General features: G+C 44.0%; 1 protein-coding gene across 3 annotated transcripts in view; it reads right to left on the bottom strand.

The window, feature by feature from the left end:
• The window catches only part of EGFR (epidermal growth factor receptor), a 168608-nt gene that overhangs the window by 25353 nt on the left and 120506 nt on the right, over positions 1 to 22749 (bottom strand). For all 3 annotated transcript variants that reach the window (XM_057431407.1, XM_057431406.1, XM_057431408.1), the window contains exons 2-15: positions 19432 to 19583; positions 17624 to 17810; positions 17178 to 17312; positions 15389 to 15457; positions 12431 to 12549; positions 10885 to 11026; positions 9930 to 10046; positions 9266 to 9392; positions 9093 to 9166; positions 7817 to 7907; positions 6540 to 6739; positions 4797 to 4929; positions 3293 to 3392; positions 1210 to 1367 (exon numbers count right to left, since the gene is read on the bottom strand). In XM_057431407.1, the coding sequence (XP_057287390.1) occupies positions 1210 to 1367; positions 3293 to 3392; positions 4797 to 4929; positions 6540 to 6739; positions 7817 to 7907; positions 9093 to 9166; positions 9266 to 9392; positions 9930 to 10046; positions 10885 to 11026; positions 12431 to 12549; positions 15389 to 15457; positions 17178 to 17312; positions 17624 to 17810; positions 19432 to 19583 (1804 nt within the window). The remainder of the gene's footprint in view (positions 1 to 1209; positions 1368 to 3292; positions 3393 to 4796; positions 4930 to 6539; positions 6740 to 7816; positions 7908 to 9092; positions 9167 to 9265; positions 9393 to 9929; positions 10047 to 10884; positions 11027 to 12430; positions 12550 to 15388; positions 15458 to 17177; positions 17313 to 17623; positions 17811 to 19431; positions 19584 to 22749) is intronic.

Genomic DNA, 22749 nt, shown 5'->3' with positions numbered 1-22749 from the left:
CTACTGAGGTCATCAATAAAGAGTAAAGTTATTAAGATCCTGTTTCTACTGAAGTCATTTGTTCTCAGGTGTGTGATGGGAAGCCCGATAAGCCTTGCCTGCTTCTGTAACAAAAAAGAGGGGGCACTGCTGTAAATCATAGCAACCCACGTGGCTGTTAAAGCTATCATCGGAAAAACAGACCCCTAGGAAAGGGTGATACTTTTTGGCTTAACCCTTCATCTCCTTTTCTCCATGACAGCAAGGGCCTGGGCACTCTGCTCTTTGATGACCTGGCAGTTGAATTAGCTAATGGACGATGTGATCATGGTTCACCTGAATATGTTATAACTTCTCTCTTGCAACAAGTATTACAGGTATAATACAGGAGGATCTGGGATCAGACAGACCTGCAGGGTACAGGGAAAGGGCCTGTAAAGGGAAAGACCCCAAACGTGGGTGTTTTTTTTCTTTGAAAGCATTGCAGTCCACCAACCAAGTCTCAATCCCTAAAACCTTTTATTAAACAAGCCATGTCCTTTGCAGGTTGGAAACCAGGAGAGGAGATCGTTCTTACTGTCATGTAGGACAAATAATGTTCAATTTACAGCTTGTTACAGCTTGTTACGGGTGGCAGTTTAAGCATGCCCCCAAATGAGGACAAAAATGGTTTATACAGATTTGGTTTACTGTGATGCCCGTTAACAAAGTGACACTCAGGAGGCAAGCAAGGCTTTAAACTCAGACCAAGAGCTAGCATCTGGGAAGATGGAAAAGTAGAAAACCACTGTGGTACCCCACTGGGATTTCCCTCTTAAAAAATGAAAGGTGCAGAGAAAAATGGTCCCCAGGAGCTCAGCATCCACCAGATGTCACTGATGATCCTCCCAAAGCCAGAGGACCCAGCACCAAGCCAGGTGGGAAAAGCACCAAAAAAAGCATCACTGGTGAGGAACTCCGTAAATTCCAGGGTATTTCCTATTCAAATCAACAAACAAACATGTTTCAAACCCCTAAAGTGGTTTTTTTTTCTTTTTTTGCCTTCTGTGTAAAGAAGAAGTGTCACTGAACTTTGCCTATTTACAGTTTGCTGTGCTTTGCTTACATTACCTGTGTACTGACCTTTCTCACTCCCTTTCTTCTTCTCGGTTGTTTGAAATGGGACCATCAGGAAGAAAAAGAGGTCAGTTCAAGCTGTTCCCCTATTTCTTCCCCCCATCTTTTACTCACCCACGGGTGCAGTTTGGATGGCAGAGCTGGCAAACAGCATTCCCATCGGCGTATTTCCAGACAAGGGTGTCATTCTCACCCAGAACTCCCGCTGGGCAGGATTTCACACAGTGGGGGCCATCTATAAAATGGGCACACTTCATGCAATTGTCAGGGCCCTGCAAAGAGAAACAGCTTGTTTGTAATGCCCTTACACCAGCCTATTGAGGAGGAAATTCACAAGATAAATCTAAATGGTTTTCATTGCTGGAAGTTTTCAGCATCATCTGGTTTTATTACCTTGCTACCTGATATTCTTGCAAGTATTTCTCGTGTAAGATGGACCGTATGAAAGGTAGTACCTGATGTTTAAAGTGCTTAATTAAGCCTGATGTTTAATATTTTCTTAAGTTTCAGCTGCTTTTTTTGCCCTGCCTTCTGCCTGGTTGGAAAGCTTACATTTTGCATTCGAAATGGGGAATAATTTAGTAACATCTTGATAAAGGGTAAGCTGAAAAGCAGAGGGCCCGGCTGAGCCTGTTGCAATCTACCATCACACAATGTAGAATGATGGACCTGGACCTGGTGACACCTTCCTAAAGTACTGGCCTCAGATCAATGCTTTCTTGGTTTCTCAGCATGGGTTCTTTCACTTGTTAGTGAGAAGCAAGGGATAATGGAGGCAACTCAAGTTGAGTCTGAAAATTGTTTTTTTTTTACCTTGAAAAGCACTTAGTCTGTATTTAAAGGCATTGCCTTTAGCCATTTTTAGCTGAAATGTTTTTATTCAGGATATAATAGCACCAGGGAATGCACTAAGTATTTTATAGCAGCAACTCTGGGTCAAATTCCACTATGGAGAAAACCAGACCTGACCCACAGGGCCAGTTTCAGTGGGACTACAGTAAGACATGCTATAGGATGGTTATTTTAATTACTGTAAAATCTAAGGGCCACTGTAATAGACTGATTTCTATGTGCTGGGCAAATACAGAACAAGGGGGCTATCACTGCCTGCAGGAGTTTCTAATGTTAACAATATCCCTGAGGCCATGGTAGTCTAAGCTAGAAGGGAAGATGGAAATGCTTCACATTACTGAGCAGTGACTCTTGAGACTCATGATGGGCAAGGGTTGAACACTCAATGGCTGCAGAGAATAGCAAGAAGTGTTTAAGGAGTTGGGTTAAGTAGCACAGAGAAGGATCTGTGATGGAAGCACGAGACTTGGTTTCAATTACCCCCCAAAAAAAGAGAATTAGAGCTTTACAGTCAAGATACTACTTTGATCCGATTAAAAGGAAAACATTAGGTACCGTTGCCAAACTGGACATTTCATTACACAAAATAGTGTTCTCAAAATTAAAGAACAACAAAGTTGAGGAAGACTGGATGACCAGCAAGACTGCATTGCACTGACTTCTGTAAGAGGAGCTTGAATGAATTGGAGTATTTAAACAAGTTTGAATTTGGAATATTTAAACAAGCTTGAAAATCAAATTGTTTTGATCGCCTTTCTTTGAATATAATTTACACCTGCAATTACTTTAACATAGGCATTTACTGCAATTTCCTAGAGGTAGGAACATGGTTAGTGGAGGGAACATGGTTTTAAGTAAAAACTGCATAATTTTTGGTAAGCATTTGGTCTTGGTGACAATTTTAGCACGGCTTTTCAAAAAGGCAAAAAGCTACCGGTTTAATCCATTACTTGAAGCAGGTTATCTTCCCTTTCAATAAGGGAACCTAATCTGTTCACACCAACTTGGCATTTCATTAGCTTCATGTTCCTGAAATACTTGCCAAGTTATGTATCACCACATACATAAGTAAGCCTCTTTTTTTCCTCTCTGTCTGTAAAAGGCACAAAACAGAAAGGCCCAGCAATACCTTGGACTTTGTATGATGTGTATGATGGATGACAAGAAAGAAAAGGTTCCCTTTCCAGTTTCTGCACCCCTGCCCCATAATCTTGACTTCCACCCCCTTTTATCTCTACTCCATCTTGGAGAAACGTAAATGAGACCTCAGGATCATCTCAGCACAGGAGATACATATTAATACACGGTCTGAGGTGCAGGTTTGCTAAGCTGAATCTGCTCTTACAGGTCCAGTGCAGGTTGCGTTGTACATGGTGGAGTTCTGCACCAGGCACTCAGGGTGGCAGGGGAGGCACTTGGAATCCCTTTCAAACTCTCTTGGCTCCCTGGAAAACAAGAAAGGAGGAAAGAAATAATAAAACCCCAGGCTGATTAGGGAGTGATAAATTGTGCTCATCTCCCCTTTTCCTGATTTTTCCAGCTTAAATAGATTGGGATGATGGTGCTGGGGCAGGAGGAGGTACAGGGGGAACTCTCCTGGCTACACCAGTAGCACTTGCTTAGGTCAACTAAGGGGAGGTAAGAGAAAGGGAAATTTGGCTGACGGTGAAACACACAGCACTCCAGATTGCACACTACAAATCAGTTTACTTTCCCTTTTAAGCTAACAACACAGAATATTCACAACGATTTCCAAAGGCTTTTAACTGGTTGTGGTGCAAAGAGATCAGCAAAAACAGTTCAAGTGATTCCAAGGCTCCAAATAATAATTAGGGAAGTTAAACAGCAAAGCACTGGTAATTAAATTCATGCCCTCACTACAACACACAATGAATCATTAAAATATGAAAGTTGGGAACAGATGGTTTCAATAGCAATAAAGCTGTTCCACTTCAAGTAATGGTGTTATTAATTAAACTAAATCTACCCATCATTTGACACAAAAAATGCCCAGATCTGCCCTTCAGGTCATAATAGCTGCTGGCAGGAATTCACTTACAAAAAAGACAGCTGCTGAACTGCAAACTGCTAGAGAAATACAATCATCAGGGGCACCAGCGCCCTGTCAAGTACTTGCTTAATACTCATGGTTTTTGCCAAACTTGGAAAGGTTCATTAAAAATACCCCTGTAATTTTCAGTGCTCGATGTGCCTTTCCTGCCTACATCACCCGCTGAACTGCCTGCAAACCCCAGCCGGAGCCCTGACACACAGGCAGTGATGTGTTTTCCTCTGCCTGAGTGAGGCTGGAGCAGTAACTTTGCCTGAAACTGCTGCTCCCATTGCTTTTGCAGATAACAGTTCATTCTCCCTTGACTGTAACTTTGCAAACTACAGGGGCAAGCCGCTCATCTGAGCAAATAAGAGTCCCTCTGCAACAAGGAAGTCTACCACATGGTGAAGCCCTGGCTCTGGGGACAACTGAGCTCGCGGTGACATCAAATGGCTCTGGCTCTCACTTGATGTGCTAGACATGACAGGTATAGCTCAGATTTTCACTGGGGCTTTAAGGTCTGTTATTTCTTATGGGAAAGAAATGCAAGGCTTAGTCTCCCTGGGCCTCCAGATAGTCTCCTCATGGCTTAAGGGGATATTTTCTTGGCAGGAGCAAAATCCTAAGCAATGCTGCATGGGGAAGAAGATGTACCTCAGGTCCTGTGCTCACACAAAACCTCTGCAAAGCTGGTGAAAGCCCATGCAGCCAGAGACCCTATTTTTTTTTTTTTATTTCTTTCTAGTTACAACACGTTTTAAACACTAAAACCTCAGAATCATTTCAGACACCTTACCCTTGCAGGATGTTGCACTGTTTCACACACTCCTTTTGGCGATCGAAAAACCTGCAGGAGAAGCAGTGGAAGGGCCCTGGGCCCCAGCAGCCCACATCTGAGCACAGGGGGTCACAAACATGCCCGGCAGCAGCTGGGAGAGAAAGAGAGACAAGAAAAGCCATGAACATCAAGGGAGGAGAAAGGGCAAATGAATCACTGCCAGTGACTCTATCCTGACCAGTTTCTCCAATCTGTTCCAAAGCAGACATGAATGGTCCTGGCAGTGTGGAAAAGGAGTAATCATAATTCTCTTAATTTCCAAAGCCTCAAATTAAGAGTGATTTCTGGCCTTTCAAAATCAGAATGAACTCTTCTGTGACAGCTTAACAGCTGTACAATAAAGCTAAACTAGTACTAGACTATTGTGGTTTAACCCCAGCAGGCAACTAAGGACCATGCAGCCACTTGCTTACTCACAACCCCCAGTGTGATGGGGAGGAGAACTGGAAAAAAGGTAAAACCCATGGGCTGCAGTAAGAACAGTTTAATAATTGAAATATAATAATAGTAATAATAATAATAGCAGTAGTAATTGCAATGAAAAGGGAGACAACAGACAGAAATAAACCCCAAGACAGACAAGTGATGCACAATACGCCACCTCACCACCCGCTGACCCAGCTCATCCCTGAGCAGCAATTGGAGCCTCCTGGCCAGCTCCCCCAGTTTCTGCACTGAGCATGACCTGCTGTGGTATGGAATATCCCTTTGGCTAGTTCAGGTCAGCTCTCCTGGCTGTGTTTCCTCCTGGCTTCTTGTGCAACTCCTCACTGGCACAGCATGGGAAACTGAAGAGTCCTTGACTTAGCAAGCACTAAGGAGCAACAACTAAAACACTGGTGTGTTATCAGCATTGTTCTCAGACTAATCCAAAACACAGCACTGCACCAGCTACTGGGAAGAAAGTTAACTCTATCCCAGCCAAAACCAGGGCACAGGCTGAGAGAGTTTGGGCCATTCTGCCTGGAGAAGAGAAGGCTCTGGGGAGACGTTATGGCAGCCTTCCACAATACCTAAAGGGGGCTTATAACAACTCTTTACAAGACCTGCAGTGACAGGAAAAGGGGCAACAGTTTTAAACTCTAAAAGGGTATATTTAGATTGGGTATAAGGAAGGAATAGTTACAATGGGTGGTGACACTGGCACAGGGTGCCCAGAGAAGCTGTGGCTGCCCCATCCCTGGCAGTGCTCAAGGCCAGGTTGGACAGGGCTTGGAGCAAGCTGCTCTAGTAGAAGGTGTCCCTGTCCATGGCAGGGGGTTGGAACTGGATGAGCTTTAAGGTCTCTTCCCTAAACCATTCTAGGATTCTCTGATCAATTTCCAAAGTACAACAAATTCACATTCTGCAAAGAGAAGCAGTAAGATTTTGGTGCAGGGACCACTGCAGTCACAAAGTCTGAACAACAGCTTCAGCCTGGTCAAAAAAGTCCAATGTTTGCAGTTAACTTCTGTGTCCTTCAACCTATGTGGCTTCACTATGACCATAGTGGTGAGGAAGCTCTTTCACATCTGCTGGCCATGATGAAGTCCACATCCTTGGTGGGAAAAAAAATCCCACTTTTCCCACACCATCTTCATTAAAGCAGTAGCATTGATGAATTTTGCATCCAGGGGGACAAAGAGAAAAAAGCCTTGCTCAAATTAGGCTTGCATTTCAGCACAGGCTTCCACAGGGAGCAGGGAGGCAGTGCTGACTTACCACACTCATTTTTATTTCTGTTCTGTATAATCTTTGTTTTCTGGCTTGGAGTTGCAAACAGTCTTTGCCAGTCCATGGTGTCAGCATAGCAGAGGTTCTTGTTCTTCATAATGGCAACATCTCCATCACTGATTTCCTTGAGGGAGCGCAGCCCTAAGGACTGTATTTTCAAGTTAACAACAGCAAGGGAATACTGGCCACTAAAATGGAGAGGGACAAAAAGAAAACACATGGAAGAAAGAGTAAGCAGGGTATTATTCAGCACTTTTTCTTTTGATTTTCAAATGCATGTGGCTGTAAACTGAATTTTGTCCAAGCAAGATGCTGCTCAGTCCTCTATACTGGTACATGACATTCCTACTGTAAAGCAACTGCAATACTTATATCTGGTTTTGCATGGGCTTTTAAAGCTAAAATTGGCAGGACATGCACGCTCTGTCAAGTAAATTATGTGCAAGAATGGTGGTAGATAGAGCAGCTCTTATTTTGTGCTGGTCCACCAAGCCACCCTTCCTCCTGGGGTAAGTCCAGGAGGGTGCTGGAGGCACTGCCAGTGTCCATACCATCTGGCAGACATAGCCTGGTCCCAAGAGCTCAGCTACCTCACATCCCAAAGCGCTCCTGACAGTAACTTGCCCAGACTGCAAAGGGCACTCTCTGTTCTACTTGTGCTTCCAGGCTGGTGGGAGAGAACCTCCTCCTGAGAGGCAGGCTCAGGGCAGCCCCTCTCATGTGGCACTGAGCTGAGGGTTTCACTCCCCAGGACACACCATCTACTGCTACAAAGATGGTACTATACTCCTTGACAGGTTTTTCTTCTTTTGCATCAGCCTGGAGAAAAGAAGGCTCCTTAAGGGGAAACCTTAGAGCAGCTCCAGTGCCTAAAGGGGCTACAGGAAACCTGGAGAGAGGCTTTGGACAAGGGGGAATGGCTTTAACCTGACAGAGGGGAGATTGAGATTAGACATTAGGAAGAAATTCTTCCCTGTGAGGGTGCTGAGGCGCTGGCACAGGGTGCCCAGAGGAGCTGTGGCTGCCCCATCCCTGGCAGTGTTCAAGGCCAGGTTGGACAGGGCTTGGAGCAAGCTGCTCTAGTGGAAGGTGTCCCTGCCCGTGGCAGGGGCTTGGAACTGGATGAGCTTTAAGTTCTCTTTCCACCTCAAACCATGATGATTCTGTGAAGACACCTGAGTCTCACACTGTTCAATACCTTGGGGTGCTCAGGCAAGCGCAGCTAGAGTGTCTTTTACAGTTGCTTTGACACATGATTTACTTACTGTTGCTTGGTTCTGCCTCGTATAATCTCCAGATTTTCAAAAGCATAGAGATCAGTAGCATTTTCAGGCCAGGCCTGAATCAACAAAAATCCTGAAAAGAAGAAAAGAAGATATAGAAGTAGTAATAATAATAATACTAGACAGCAAACAGTGGTCAGTATTGACAGCAGGACTTCCTCTGCCTGCGCTATGAGAAGGTGCTTGTGCTTTCCCTATGCTTATCTGAGAATCTCAAAGTAAAACATGACATTTTAGGGAACAGGGAGATATTTTTAGACCTCACTTTATAAACAGTTTACTACTTATCCCACCATAAGGGCTTAGGAGAGTAAGAGATGATTGTGTTGGTGAGCCACATATCCTCGCCATGCTGAGCCACCAATGATAACAACTCTTTCGAGATACCCTAGCTGAGAGGCTGGGGGCTCTGGTGCTGTGGGAGAAAGGTACCACTCCCTCCTATAGTGAGATACGCTCAGGGAACAGGTAAACTGAAGACAAAGCAGGAACAGAGCAGAACTGACAGCACTCAGAGTGGATTAGCTAAGGCAAGCATGTTTCCCTGCTCAGTAGGGAGGGGGAGAACCTGGGAGATTGCAGGCTGCTGTATGGAGCTCTGGGATTAGTCACTGCTACCCTGGAGGGAACCAGACAGGTAAGAGACAGAAAGAAATGGGGAACTGGAGTCATGTCTGTGGACCCAGCTCTAATGTTACACTCATTTTATAATGAGCTGAGCAAAATTAGTTTTAATTGATCTTTGGCACAAGACGGTGGCTGAGTGCTCTGATGGCCACTTTGTGCTCGTGGAGACACCTTCACCCCAAGGAAGAGCTCTTCAGGCTGGAGAGGGTGTCTCTGTGAGGATGATGCAAGTCCCTAAGCATGCTTCCCTAAGGAGCTGCTGAAAGGTTTTCCATAAATAGAAACACATTTGGCTGTTTTCAGCCGGAGTGGCACGCCTCTGCATCACCACATACTTCTTGGGTGGCTGAGGATCTCCTCTGCTTTTACTGGTTGCTAGGACTGACAGTTCAGCAGAAGGAATGGTCTGCCCAAACCACACACCTTGGATGGGAGACCCATATAGGTTACATGGGTGTAATGCTGGCAAGGTGCTGCTGACCACCTCTGTGAAGAGTGAGCCCTGGTAGCTCAGAGACAGAAACCGTTTCCTTGCATTTCTCTTCACATGCCTAAACACTTCCCTGCTTTCCTTTTGTGGTTTTGGCAGTACCACTCAAGAGAACATCTGAGTTCTAGCCCCATTGCTAACCTGTGATTTCTTTGACTGTTTTGAAGACATCCAGCTTCTTGGGGTCCAAGGGTAGGGTCTTTGTGAAGGCATCACTGAAACAAACAGAACAAGGAATTGGGAAAAGAACAACTCAACTTGAATTTCTCACTAGCCCTTCTCCTCCAGTGCTAAACGACCAGCAGGCAACTTACCCTAGAAATGCAACTGGGAGGATGCTTACATCCCCATTGATCTTGGTACAGTTTTTGAAGGAGTCGATGTTTGTGGCATTTATGGAGAGGATCCCTTTAAGTTCACCTATTCCAATGCCATTGCACACTGTTAAAAGAGACATACAAAAGTCAGGGGGGAGAAGAATAAAGCTCAGTTACCTGGAAGGGAACAGACATGGAGATGCCATTAGTCCAGAAAGCACTCCCATACTTTCGAACCTACCATTGTAAGATGAGTTTCATTGATCTTTTCCCTACTTCTGCTTCTCATAAAGCACCACAGGGTGCAAGCTTCCTGCTTGCCCAGTTGTGCAGCTCTGCTTTGAACATCGCTACTAATGCCCTTCTCTCTGTCCCATTTTGCTTTTACTCCCATTTGATAAAATACCAGGAAGAACAAACGAAGGAGAAGCCTTATGTGAAGATAGACATACCGCATAGTTTATCCACTGCACTTGTGGTGTATCCCAGCTGGAAAGCATGCTCCACAGCCATGTTTCTTAATCAAACCACTTGTCAAATCCTCAATCACTGGATATTTATATTGAATTTGCACTTAATTTAGGTCAGAACTACATGTACTTTTTCTAACAAGTTACCTATCATCTCAAAGCCTTACTGGCTTATTCCATGATTGTCATACCTTTGCTGCATAGCCCATCACACTTTTTACACTTCCGAACACCATTTTCTTCCACTTCGTAAGTATCGGTATTACAGGAGCGAACGCAGGAGCCGTGGTCTGTCACCACGTAGTTGTCTGGATAAAACAAGGATGCAAAGGTCATTGAAATACAAGAGGCTGCACAGGCACTTCAATACTAGGAAAAAGAAAAGGGGGGAGGAGTTGAACTTTTGGCATACTTAAAGTACAGGCATCAGTTCTGAGGTCTCACAAACATCCTTTGAAGGCAGATGGGGATACGGTGATATCGCTCTTTTACAAAGAGGGGAACAGTCACAGAAGGATAAAACAACACTGCCAGGTCAGGTCAGGCTGTGCAGCAATGCCATTATCAGAATCAGAACATGGCACTTTTGATCTCTCACCTTCTTTCACTCTTCCCAGGCTAAGGGCCTGTCAGGGCAATGCTCAATCTCAGTTCTATATGCTAAATCCTCTCCTACACTTACATCTTCATGGGTTAAAAAAACATGGACATGGAACAGTGTGAAAGAAAAAGCAAGCACTTGTATAGGAAGCCATGATCAGTAGCCTTGAGACAAGCGTGTTTAAACCGAAGACTTTCTACCAGTCCTAATTAAGAACCAGTTAAGAGCTGGTACTGCTTTGGCAATCCACATGATTGATCCTATATGGCTGTTGTTTTGATGATTCTCATTAGATGGTTTTGTCCCAGTCAAGAGAAAAATCCTCACAAGGCAAAGTTCCATGGTTAAAAATCAGGGAAGGTGATGGATGCAGGCAGTTTGAAGAGGCTATTTACCAGCTATTCTGTCATTTTTGTCACCTGTTCCTGGTTCCCAGAGAAGCAGAGGAGAACAAGGAGGTCCTCCTGGCCACCACACAGAGGGAAGACACAGGCCCCTTCACACCTCCCCACCTCCTCTGTGGCTGCAATGTGAAATAAACTTACGTGGACATTCCCTCACACAAGTGGCTCCAAAGCTGTATTTTCCATCAGGATTGACATCCATCTGATAAGTGGTGGGGTTATACAGGACCAATGGGGGACACGTATCCTTGCACGTAGCATCATCCCGAAACTTGCGACATGCCTGTCATTGAACAACACCTCCCATTAAACTGCTTTCTCCTTAAAAAGTGATAATGGTTTTACATTAGCTTTTTCAAAACACTCTGATGTGCTCAGCTCTTTCCTGCTTAGGAAATCCCAAGCAGCTACAGGGATGGTTCCTTATGCTTGAAGGTAAAAGGTTGCTTCAGGTCAGGCAACTGAGTTTAATATTTGGGGGGAGAAAAAAGAGAGAGAATATGAGGTTTTCTTGTTCCGAACAAGAAACCTTGGCACTGACGGGAGAGCTGCTGGGATTCACGTGGGAACAGGAGCAAATCTGCATGCCCTAGACAGAAAAATTTTCCCTACAAGCAGTAACCAGATCAAGACATACAGTACGTTTCTTGGCTGCTTTTTAATAACCTAAATCAAATCAAGTCCTTTCCTGCTGATTACTGACTTTTCTGGCTAAATATTAAACTGAAGCCATTATATTTTGCTGCGAGTAATAAACAATTTAGGAGCCATTTATGAAGGACAAGTTGGGTCTTCCAATCTAATTCTGCATAAAATTAATAATCACTCTATTTTCCCCTTTTATCTTCCCTAGCTTTCTAGTTGAGAGAGAATAACTGTCTTTCCTGTGCGCCAGTAAAAGGCACCATAGCCTTGCAATTTATAAAGGGACCAGGAATGCAAATAACAACAAAACCTGGAGTGAACAGTTTCTGGAGCAATTACTTAGGTATCATTTAATTCAGAATGAAATGCAAACATGGAGCAGAGTTAAAACCACAGTGCATATCAACACCCCCCGAAACTCTTGTAGAAAAGCAATGGGATGTTTTCTTTTCCCCCAAAAAAGCTCCATTGCTCCTTCTCCCTCCACTGCCCCAGGGTCCTCTAAACACAATGCTTTTGTGGCACATGAAAAACAGAAATGGAAACCTTAATTTCATTGTCTGAAGTTCAATGAAAGGCAAAAAAAGTGCAGATCTATCACACCTTATGCCCCTTAGAAGTTCTTGCTCTAGTAAACCAAGATTATTACTGAGTAGCACTAAAGAGCACAAGGCAATGCAAAGCCACTGCACTGTGGTGGCAGCTGAAGACCTGGGGATCTGCCTACATGGGGAAGACACCCCACAGCAAACACTTAGCTGCCCTGCAACAGCTTTGAGAAGCTTTGAGTTCACTGGGGTCTCAAAGGCACTGACACTGTTTTAACATGTGCTAGGAAGGTCCACCCGCAAAGTCAGTAAAGGTTAACTCAGGGCCAAGTTTGTGTTCTCTTCCTTTGAGGAAGCGCTGAAGCACCTTCCAGGTCAGCATCTCTTAGAGGCCTTCTGGGATGGAAGAAGGCTTGAGGACATGCAGCTGAAAGCCTGCCTCACTGTGTCAGGGATTTATGGTTATGGTTATGGAGGTGGTGTAGAACGGTTACCAGGCAGTCGCTCTCCCGAGGCCCTGTGCACCCTGCAGCACACTGGTTATGGCAGCAGTCGCTGGGCACCTTTCCCCTGCACCGGCCAGAGCACTGCTGGGCACAGATGACTTTTGTTACTGGAAGACACAATAAAAAAGGAAAACGCATCAGGAATGAAGACCATTTAAGCTGTATTTGCTGCAATGAGATCAGAAAATATAGAGAAAAGGTCTGGTGCAGGATCTGTGCTAGATTTTCCCCATGGGATGCATATTCTATCCTCATCTAAGGCCAAAGCTTGGGAGGGGTGAGACCTGGTGTGGGTGGTGATGAGAAGGGGTTGTGTTCAACCAGTAATTATCTTGGCCCTTGTGAGGTGCTAAGCACTTTGGTCCCAGCCAGCAAACCATGTCCTGCTTAGAAAAAGCATCCAGGTCCCTGTGGCATCAATGCCTTAAACCGTGAAAAACTCCTTAGAGTCCCTGCAGCACACAGCTCGGCAACAGAGCAGGATCTGACCCATTTTGTTCAGAAAATCTGCTATTATTAGTGCTAGCTTTGGGAAAAATGACATGACAAGGGTACTGCCAGGACTCTCTACTATAACAGGAAACTGTATATTGTTGGCATGCGGTTAGGATCCCTTCGGTGCACTAGAAGCACTTCTGCATTGCAGAGAGAGGGGACACCTACTCAGCAAACCCATTTCATACACATGTTGTATTAGTTTAGTTTAGGCTGCAATTCCTTGGCCAAATTTTATCTTCATTACTCAACTCCCACAGAGTTTGCACCGGCGCAGCAACCCGGAGGAAGAACTGGCCCCAGTTCAGCTTTTTTTCAGGGAAGCAAAAACTGCCTGCAACATTTTGTGGAGAATCAGGAAATATTCTCCATTTGAATATCAAAGAATGTGTTTGAACCAGAGACCCAAAATGGGATTGTTTGTTCTCTATAATTACTGATCCACAGACCTTGGCAATAGACATCAGAGAAACCCGATGGCTAATCTGCTGCATTACAGCACCCTGAGCATTTCAGCTGTGCACTACAGTAACTGATACCAACTTCACAGTTGGCACAAATGGGCTACAATATCACCAGGAATTCGTGTAAGTCCAAAGCAGATGGTTGTTAATTAACAGAAAACTATTGGAAAATACAGCCTGCTACGGGGTATATAACAGGGATTTAAAGAAAAAAAGAAAAAAATCCTATTTTTTTTTCCATTACACACTTTTGTATGCAAACTTTATTCTCATTTTTCTTGTAGGCCTGTAAGCAAGGTATTATATTTTCAAAGAAACAGATTATTTCCACAATAGGCATTAGCTTCTCTGATAGCAACTCCTCTATTCAACTAGAAACAGGGCAATAAAAGGCACATTTTTCTACACGAATGGCATTTTGATCTCATTTTTTTCATAGGCGTCAGCAGGGGAGTAAAACAGCTCATCATTTTGACAGCTATTGACTAGAGCTTCCTGCTGGAAACACGTACCATGGTAAACATTTGTATTTCATACAGAACTTCTCATGTTTGTGGAAGGAGAAAGATACATACGACCCCAAACTTTCCCACATATGGAAATGTGGGAAACATTTCCAGTTGGCCGGCCTCTCAAATGCCTGGAGAGGAGAGCCAGAGCCTGCAAACGTTTTTGCTTTATGAACTCCTTGTCATCATCCTGAAGCCAGCAAGGGTTTGTCAACGCGGTAAGCTTGCACGGCTGAGACCTGAGGTTTCACAAGCCCCTGGGACAGCTGTGTGGTCTCGACTACAGGGACCAACCTGGTATGGCTTTGTGTGTGCACTGACCACCTCAAACTGCAGGGATGACTGAAAAAACCTAAAGCTTATACACTAAAGGAAGAGAGAAAATCTGTATTTTTCTTTTTCCTGAAGCTCTATACGCCATACAGATTTGGCCTGATACTTGCAGGCAAGAAACTTAGGTTTAGGTGATTATTTACAATGGAAAACCAAAGATAGGATGCTGATTTCATTTGTCTTATGCCATCAGCAGTCTTTCCACTGAGCTTTACACAATACAAAGAATCAGAAACTGTATTTCCTCACTTATTACAGAAAAGAAAATGATGGAGTGGAGAAACAAGCTGAAATGGTCTTCTAAACTCAACCTTCACTTTAGGAAAAATAAAGCCTTGCAAAACATCAAGAACTTCTAAATGAGGGTTTCTGTAGGCAAGCAAGCACCTAACTTCAACATTTTACAGTAAAGCACAGGCAGCCAAATTGAACAATCTCACAATGCCAAGCAGCTCCATTTACAAATTTAGAAGGGCCATGCATTTTCTGAGAGCCTTCCAAAGGTCCTCTGAGCACAGTACCTAGTGTGATAACCCACATGAAGGTGACATCTTTTGTGTTTACAAAAGAAACCTACAGGGATTCCAAAAAGAGGAATTAAAGCCAGAAAAAGATCAGGTTGTGTTATTGCTTCTAATAGTAAAAATTAATCCAAGGTATCACTAGCTGGCCTGCAGAATGGCTCTGCAAGAAACATCAGGAAGGCAAACAATTCACCACACAGCTACTGTGCTCTCATATGGTAAAATAACTTAATAAAGGTTCTCAAGTGCAGATGGGAGAAAGTTGTGGGCGACAGACAAAAGCTTTCAGTACAGGGAACAGCTATAGTCTTTTGCCTCTGGAGGAGCACCACATCTGCAGGGATATCCAGACCAAAGCCAAACAACCTCAAGGGTTCCCTTCCAGAAATGAAGCTCCTTGGTGAGAGTGGCCACAGCCATCCTCCCCATGACTATGCTTCCGCAGAGCGGGAAGCAGGCCACATCCATACACAGTGTGCTTCAAGGAGCCCCAGCATAGTGGGATGTAGAGAAGGACAAGTTTCAACACGTCACTAATTTGCACTTGACAAGTCAGTTTTTCAGTAGATAGAACTTCAGTGTGTCAGAGCACACAGAGTATTTCTTAATCTGCAGGCTTACATGTCTGGCAGTTCTGTTCGCCAGGGCCCCAGCAGTGGTCTTCTGTGCAGTTTGGATGGCATTTGGGACCTAAAACACAACAGCAGATTATTACTTTCTATAAACACGCGCTACAACAACAACATCACGTGAGTCACAGAAAACAAAGAGTTGAGCTTTCCTTCTCGATAAATCAGGGGAGGAAGCTCAAACATTTTGAGAGCTGGACCTTAAACCCTTATACTTTGTTCATCTCTGGTTTCCTACGTGCAGTTCTCCACACCTTTGAGCAAGTGAGCACAATACCCAGCCAGTCTAGCTTACGAAAGAGGCATATTTTTCCCAGGAACAGGAATCTCAGCTACTGCCCGGCTGGCCCTTCTGCTGGAGTTTGCATGCAATGGCAAGTCACCACTGGCTTGCAGCTGGGCATGTGCCAGCTGCTCACTACAGGCCACGTGTAAATCAATGGTACTGAAGAAGGCGGTTCTAAAAGGAAAACAAACCCAACTGGATTTGCAGGCAACTGCAACTACTCCAACCACAAAGAAATTTGACTTGCCTGCCAAAAAACCTCCTTGGTATAAGACTATGTGGCAGACAGGCAGTCAACAGAGAGGTGGCAGGATGGACAGACACCCTGCCTAACCTTGGAGGTTCATAGCCAAGCTCCTTCCCATCCCTCCCTCCTTGCTCTTTTCTCTCTTTTTCTTTCTTTTAATGACCAGCAAAGTCCCGGAGAAACAACTTATTTTAGATTATGGGATCATTATTAAAACCATAAATGACTGTCTTAGAAGATTAATCTGGCATTCACTACATTTAAGAGGCATTTCCTACTACAGTGATTCTTTCTCCAAACACCACGATTCTCCTTCCCCCCATCTCCCATCAAATAGCTGAACAAATGCCAATACTTGTCCAAGAGCTGATTGATTTGGTGTGGGACCAAAGAACTCTTTTCTTTTTTTTTTTAGTTGAAAAGTTAAAGGTTAACATTTCTGTGAAGTTTCGAGCCAAAAATCCTGTGCTGACTTGTATAGTTCACAACTCCTTGATTACGCTAGGGCTGCGCAGAAAAATATGTCAACACAAAAGCTGGCTATCAGCTCTCAGGCAATTATGCAATTGGAAGAAGATAAAGAAAATATGGTTGCCTGCCAATGGATAGAGCCAGAAATTAAATGTTCAGAAATGAAAATAAACTCTCTTTTCTGTGAAATGACTGGGGATTTTGTAAGGCACTCTTAAGGATTAGCTTGAGCCCACTCTAAGCGTATGCTGCACAAACTTTTAAATACACATTCATCTCCCTGCTAAAGCATCAGATTTATCTGCCTGTTTATCATTAATTTTGCAAGGATAATCCGTGCAGCCCAAAACACCAAAACATGTTGAGTTTTATGGCACTCAACATGGGTCTTAGCTGTGAAAAAGGCTTCAAGTCCCATAGTAACTCCACAAAGGCACCCATATGGGTTTTCTAGACCAGAGCCTTACATTGTAATCAGAAGATGGCTGGAAAGCAAATGAGTGCACGTTAGTCTGAGCTGTCTTTGAAGAACACATATGCAGAGTCCTGTCTGAAACCAACAGAAGCTTTCCCAAGAACTTCATTGAGAGTAATGACCTAACACCATGAAAAATTACATCCTAAGTCAGTGGTGAAGAAATGTTTCCTTGGAACAGGGCTTAGAGGCTCTGCATGCAGGAGGTGGTGAACCTGAAACCCACTGCACGGAAGATGGGATGCTCGTTCTTCCCTCTGAAATGGGGGAGCACATAGCACTTTTGGTAAGTTAATACTCACAAGAAGACAGGTTGCTTGCAAATTCAAGCACCGTGAGGGGCTTCTTGCTGGTGTCAATGATGTCATTCCAGAGAACAGTGTCCATGTTGCACAGCTTGGGGTTGTTGCTGATTTTAACACCTCCATTGAGAATTTCTGCCACAGAATGAAAAAAAAATGGTAAGTGAAGCAAACTGCCCCAGTCTTCTATCTCTGATCTAGAGAAAGGGAAATAAAATACATAGTTGTTTGCCTCAGTCACGCTATGCTGACAGGAAAGGACAATGTGTGCTCCTGATGGTACAACTAACAGCAGGCTCAGACTGATGGGTTCTGGACTCTTGTTTTTAAAGCAGGATCTAATGGCACATGCCTTTGAGAGGAGATCTTCAACCAGCTCTTGACACCAATAACCTAACAGTTGAAGTTTGCTTTACAGGTGCCTCCACTTGTAGCCCTTGCCTCACCTGATAGCCGCTTCATCGGCAGCTCTCGGAGTCCCTGGGTTTTATTCATGTGGTAATTGGATAAAATTGCCAGGGCATAAGAGTTGTCATAGAGCACATTTCCTCGGATGATCTGGAGGTTTTCTAGGGGAATGACATCCACCATGTTAAGCGCGATGAGCACGTAGCCTGCAACCTCCTGTATCGTCTGAAAGGACAACAGAAGAAACAAGGTGTTTAATCCACAGCATTTTCTACACTTGTCAGTCATTTTCGTGCTCTCATCTTTCAATTTAAGGAGCAACACATCACTTAATCTCATTAAAAAATAAATATAAGAACAAGAAGGGACTATGACGAAAACTTTGCTGTCTAAGCAGGCGTAAACTGAGCAAATACCAGGGGGCCATTCCAAAGGTCCAGTTTACCCCTGTTCTGTCCTAGGGGCTTCCTAAGGGGTGCAGAAGAACAGATGCAAGCATGTGTGGTATGGCAAGTGTGATGCTTCCCCTCAGTGTCTGTCCAGCCTTTAACCATTGGCAGCACAGAGATGCCACCTGATTGAGGCTTTGACACTGTGTCCCTTCCCTTGCAGATCCTCCTATGCTCAGCAGAGGAGAAGATGAGGTACCTTCTCACTCTTAAGTAATAAATAGTTATAGGATAGAGACAAGTGACACACTGTCCCTGGATGCAGGTTAATTCCTGCCTTATATTGTGAAATGTGCATATCTTTCTCCTACAAGCATCAGCATAAATGAAAAACCCTCAAGCTACCGCTCAGGATATTTTCCTATTCTATGAAGACTACCAGTGAGTTTTCAAGAGACGTATTTTGTTCCTGGGAACATTGAGCTCCATGGTCAAGTTGTGCTTGGGAAAGAAAAATGGCAATACCATCATATTTGTAACCCATACGTCTGAACCACCTCTTTTCTGATGTTCTTGCTTTTTACTATAATGAGATGGTTTTTGCTCTTTCTTTGTTTCCTAAGAAGAAAAGCTCACACAAAGACATTACTCCTCTCAGTCCAGAGGACTAACCTGTTTATTCCTACAAGAGCTACCACACAAGAGCTCTTGATACTAGACATACACTTAATATGTCAAGAAACCTTCTTCCTCTACTGCTTCCTCCTTTGGAAACCTCCTAAACTAATAACCAGTTAGGTAAAAAGCATTTAAAATGTCTTCTTTAAAATATGTATATATATACATACATATATATATATATGAAGGTGTGATGTTATTGCCACTGGTGGCAGCCTGGCAGTGGGGAGCAGAGTTGTACCCCTTACCTGGTCTCTGTTGGTGGAGAACCTGAAAATGCCCATGGCAGAGAGTGCTCCTCCCCGTGCCATGGATGCATTTTAGCATCCATCCCCTGCCTGTTCTCCTGTCAGCTTGCCATGGTCACAGCTCGGAGGGCAGGGTAAGGGCCTCCACACCTCAAAACCTGCCATCAGTGGGTTGCCACTCACTAGTGCTTTGCTTTGCCCAACAACACCAGAAAGCCTTTTGCCCTCTGAGAAGTGAGGTGATGGCTAAGGATGTAATTGTATCTGTAAATAAGAAGAAACCATCTGCATGGCAGCCAGAACAGGCTGGCAAGTGCTTGAAAAGCTATTTCTCAACGTACCTGATTTACTAAGTCTGAGCATATCCTGCAGCCTACAGGCGTATCAAGACTGTGATCTGCAATTTCTCTGACATTAGCGAGCTATGTTTTTGGATCACCACATAACTTTATAGGTAGCTGATCCTTTACACTTAAAAAAATGCAGTCATATTCCTTTAGCAGGAAGACAATATTGGCCAAGAACACTAACCTTCAGGAAAGACAGGTCACGATTGTGCTCCACATATGTAATCTCCAGGTTGCTGAGTACCACCTCGCAGTTGTTGTACATCCTCTGCAGGCTGGTGAAATGATCTTCCACATGTCCCAGTTGGGTCAGCTTGTTATTTGTCCCTTGACAAACTGTGGAGGAAAGGAAAAAGCTCCATGAAGAAAAACAAGAATAAATGCAGGGTTAAGACTTGTTGGCCACAAGCAACACAGGAAGTGAAGCATCACTAAAGATCCATAAGAAACAAGAACTTTATCTTGCATGACCCTAATGGCAACAGCTCTCGCATGAACAGGGATGTACTGGAATTAAGAGCTGGAATAACCCTCCATCACTTTCTGTTTTATGGTTTTTGTACATAAGCAGCACTAAGTTTTCTGTGTCACAAACATAACTCAGTTCCTGAGGAGTGGCCATTGATACAGTGCCCTCAAACACTTACGGAAGTGGTGTGCTGCCAGCTATCACCAAAGGCGATTTCCCCCAGGACTCACAGTATTTTCAGGGGCATTGAGTTTCTTTGTAAGTGAGCAGGGGTTCCTGCAGGAACCCTCAAGCTACAAGAGCGGGTTTTAAGAGCAAGCTGAACCTCCATGGCTCACACATCTCTTGCCATTCTGACATACTTGCTGTATGATTCAGAAAGATTTCAGAAAGATATTCAGCTTTGGCACACAAATCCACCTAAGCCTGCTTTGCTGGTGGGGAAGGAAGCAGCGCCACATAGAGCACCACCAAGATTACAAACATGTATATTGGAGGGATGGAAAAATTCTATTACTCTGCTTTAGCAAACCTAAAGGAACTGACAGAAGTTATCACTGCTGCATTCAATTGCAATGAGAGCACAAAATGCAAATGCTTTGAAGAAAAAAACACCACACACAACCCCAGAAACTCTGTACTCATCCAGTCATTCCCTGGGTTATCCCTACACAGCTGAAATTAAAACATCTCTAAGCCATGCTGTCACAGAGGAACTGAGAACAATACAGAAGGCAATGTGGTAAAAACTTAACACCTTCAGGTGGAAAGCTTCAGCCCAGCTTTGCTCTTCTGTGGGAGCAAAAGGAAGCTGTTACCTCATCGCCACTGTAACGCGACCCCAGCCTGAAGTTCATGGTTTTCCATAACACACTGAAAGAATGGCATTCCTTTAACTTGGAGAAAATAATAAATGAAACTATACTTTTGTGAAGCCATAATTCCTAGAAGCACCAGTCACAAATGGGAACATCACTGAGTGGGGTGCTGTAAAGCAAATAAAGCTGGAAGCAAGTGTCGGACCTAGTAACATAAGACAACACCTGTTGAAGATTCAAACAACTGATGTTTTATTAGTAGGGAAAATAACTTAATAAGCAGTGATAAAAACTTCCTTATCAATCATCAAAACCATTCACTGAACATGTGTTATTTCTAGTACAGTCACCACCATTAAAGAGCTACAGTGATAACAGATTAAATACTCTTCATCATTGTTTAAAGCAAGGCTATTCACTCGCATTCCTCAGTTATTTCTCATTATACGTTCAGATAAACATTATGGTGCTTGGGATCAGTGGCAACCATTAGTAAATGGGGACATTTTAACAGGGGCTGTGATGACACCATGTAAGCTGTTCCTACATGAGCCTCAAGAGTAGAAATGATCTTTTTTACAATTGCCTTGAACTTCTGTAACAGGAGAACTTTCTAAGCAGATTTTCAGTTTCAAACTTAACTGTTCCCATGTGCTTAACATCTGCACTTGCCCCCTCCTGCCTCAAGTATGAGGGCCACAAGTTATTAGTCAGAGTCACAGGAGGGGTCTTATTCTCTGGGGTGGTCACGTGTTGAAGGTAGAAAGTTAGATATATTGTCATATGCTGGTCTGCCCTGGGAAACGTGGTGTTGTTGGGGACAGGGTGAAGAGGCTTTGAACTGACTAGAAAAGTCAGAGTTGTCCCAGAGGTCATCGTGAATTTTAAGCTATGTTATCCTTCAACCAAGGAAAAAGCCATAGTAATAAAAGATTCCCAGATGGTTCAAAACCTCAGCTTGGATGCTCAGTTTAGGCATATCAGATCTGATCTCTGAAACAGTGATTTTGAAACGCACTCAAATACAGTGCAGGAGCAGGTAGAGTTTAGAGTGCTCCCAGAAACGAAGACATGTAAGTCAGCCTGTTATGGTCTTCAGGGTTTACAAGTGGCCTGATGCTGTTGCTGCATCTTCAGTGTTAACAGCAAAGATCTGTTCTGGTACTCAAGACAGGCTCTATGTGACAGCTTCAGTGTTTATACCACATCTGAACCAAAGGAAGTGGGGAAAGAGGAGCCTTCTCTCGCAGCATCCTCCCGGTCACCCCGTGCCCATGATTGACCCTACATGGCTTGGCACCGGTCTGATCATGCAACAGGACAACCCAACTCACTGCAACAAGTCCTAGGAGAAATGGCACATATTTGAATGTGCTTCCCTTGGGATCAGAGAATCATTAGAGCTCTGAACTTGGGTCAGCTGTCTTGAGAAACACAGACACTGCTTACTAGGTCAAGGCTGATGCAGCACGCTGAAGGCATGGTTACTCTTGCACATCTCCCTCTCCCTTTTCCATGTGACTGCTCAGTGAATCGTGCCAAAGACTTGATCCAAGCTACAAATAATGCAGTACAATAAATAAATAAATGGATAGATGGTATTTTTAGCTCAGGAAGACTTGCTGATTTGGTTCACCATGCTACCCCATGAACCGCTGCACTGGAAACAGCTCTGAGGACAGTGAGGATGCAGGAGCAAATACATAGTCAAGAGAAAGAGCTTGCCAGCTTGTGAATCTGCAGAAGGAAATCTAGACATAATGAGGTCCAAAGAGGCTTCAGGTTGGTCCTCCAGGACCTACTTTCTTCCCCTGTTCTGTGCATAGAGAGAACTTTGATGGCTCTCTACCAAAGGTGTGCACCATGCAAAGGTATGTCACATACAAAACCACTTGTCGCCTCCATCAGGTTCATCACATCCTCCACGCAGCAAACTGTACATGTAGACAGAATCTTAGTTAAGATCCAGAAAGCAAAAGAGGGTTGCTTCTGTTAAGACCCCAGCAGGATATGGCCAACAGTCAGACCACCCTATAGGACAACCCTCTGCACAAAGTTTTTTATTTGATCAGAGGGATACAAGGCCAAAACCTTGTTCGCTGCAAAAAGATCTATGTACATCCAGAAAGTGAACTTCATCACAGCAGTGTTTACCAAAGGAGAACTCGGGTCATAATCAGTATATGCTGAGCAAATAAAACCCAAACCAAACAAG

This window comes from Pezoporus wallicus, unplaced genomic scaffold (assembly GCF_028554395.1).
Source record: "Pezoporus wallicus isolate ANWC-B61680 ecotype Strahan unplaced genomic scaffold, APGP_CSIRO_Pwel_v1 scaffold_11491, whole genome shotgun sequence".
Taxonomy (NCBI): domain Eukaryota; kingdom Metazoa; phylum Chordata; class Aves; order Psittaciformes; family Psittacidae; genus Pezoporus; species Pezoporus wallicus.
The sequence above is the reverse complement of the archived record's forward strand: the minus strand, read 5'-3'. Positions and strand labels throughout refer to the sequence as shown.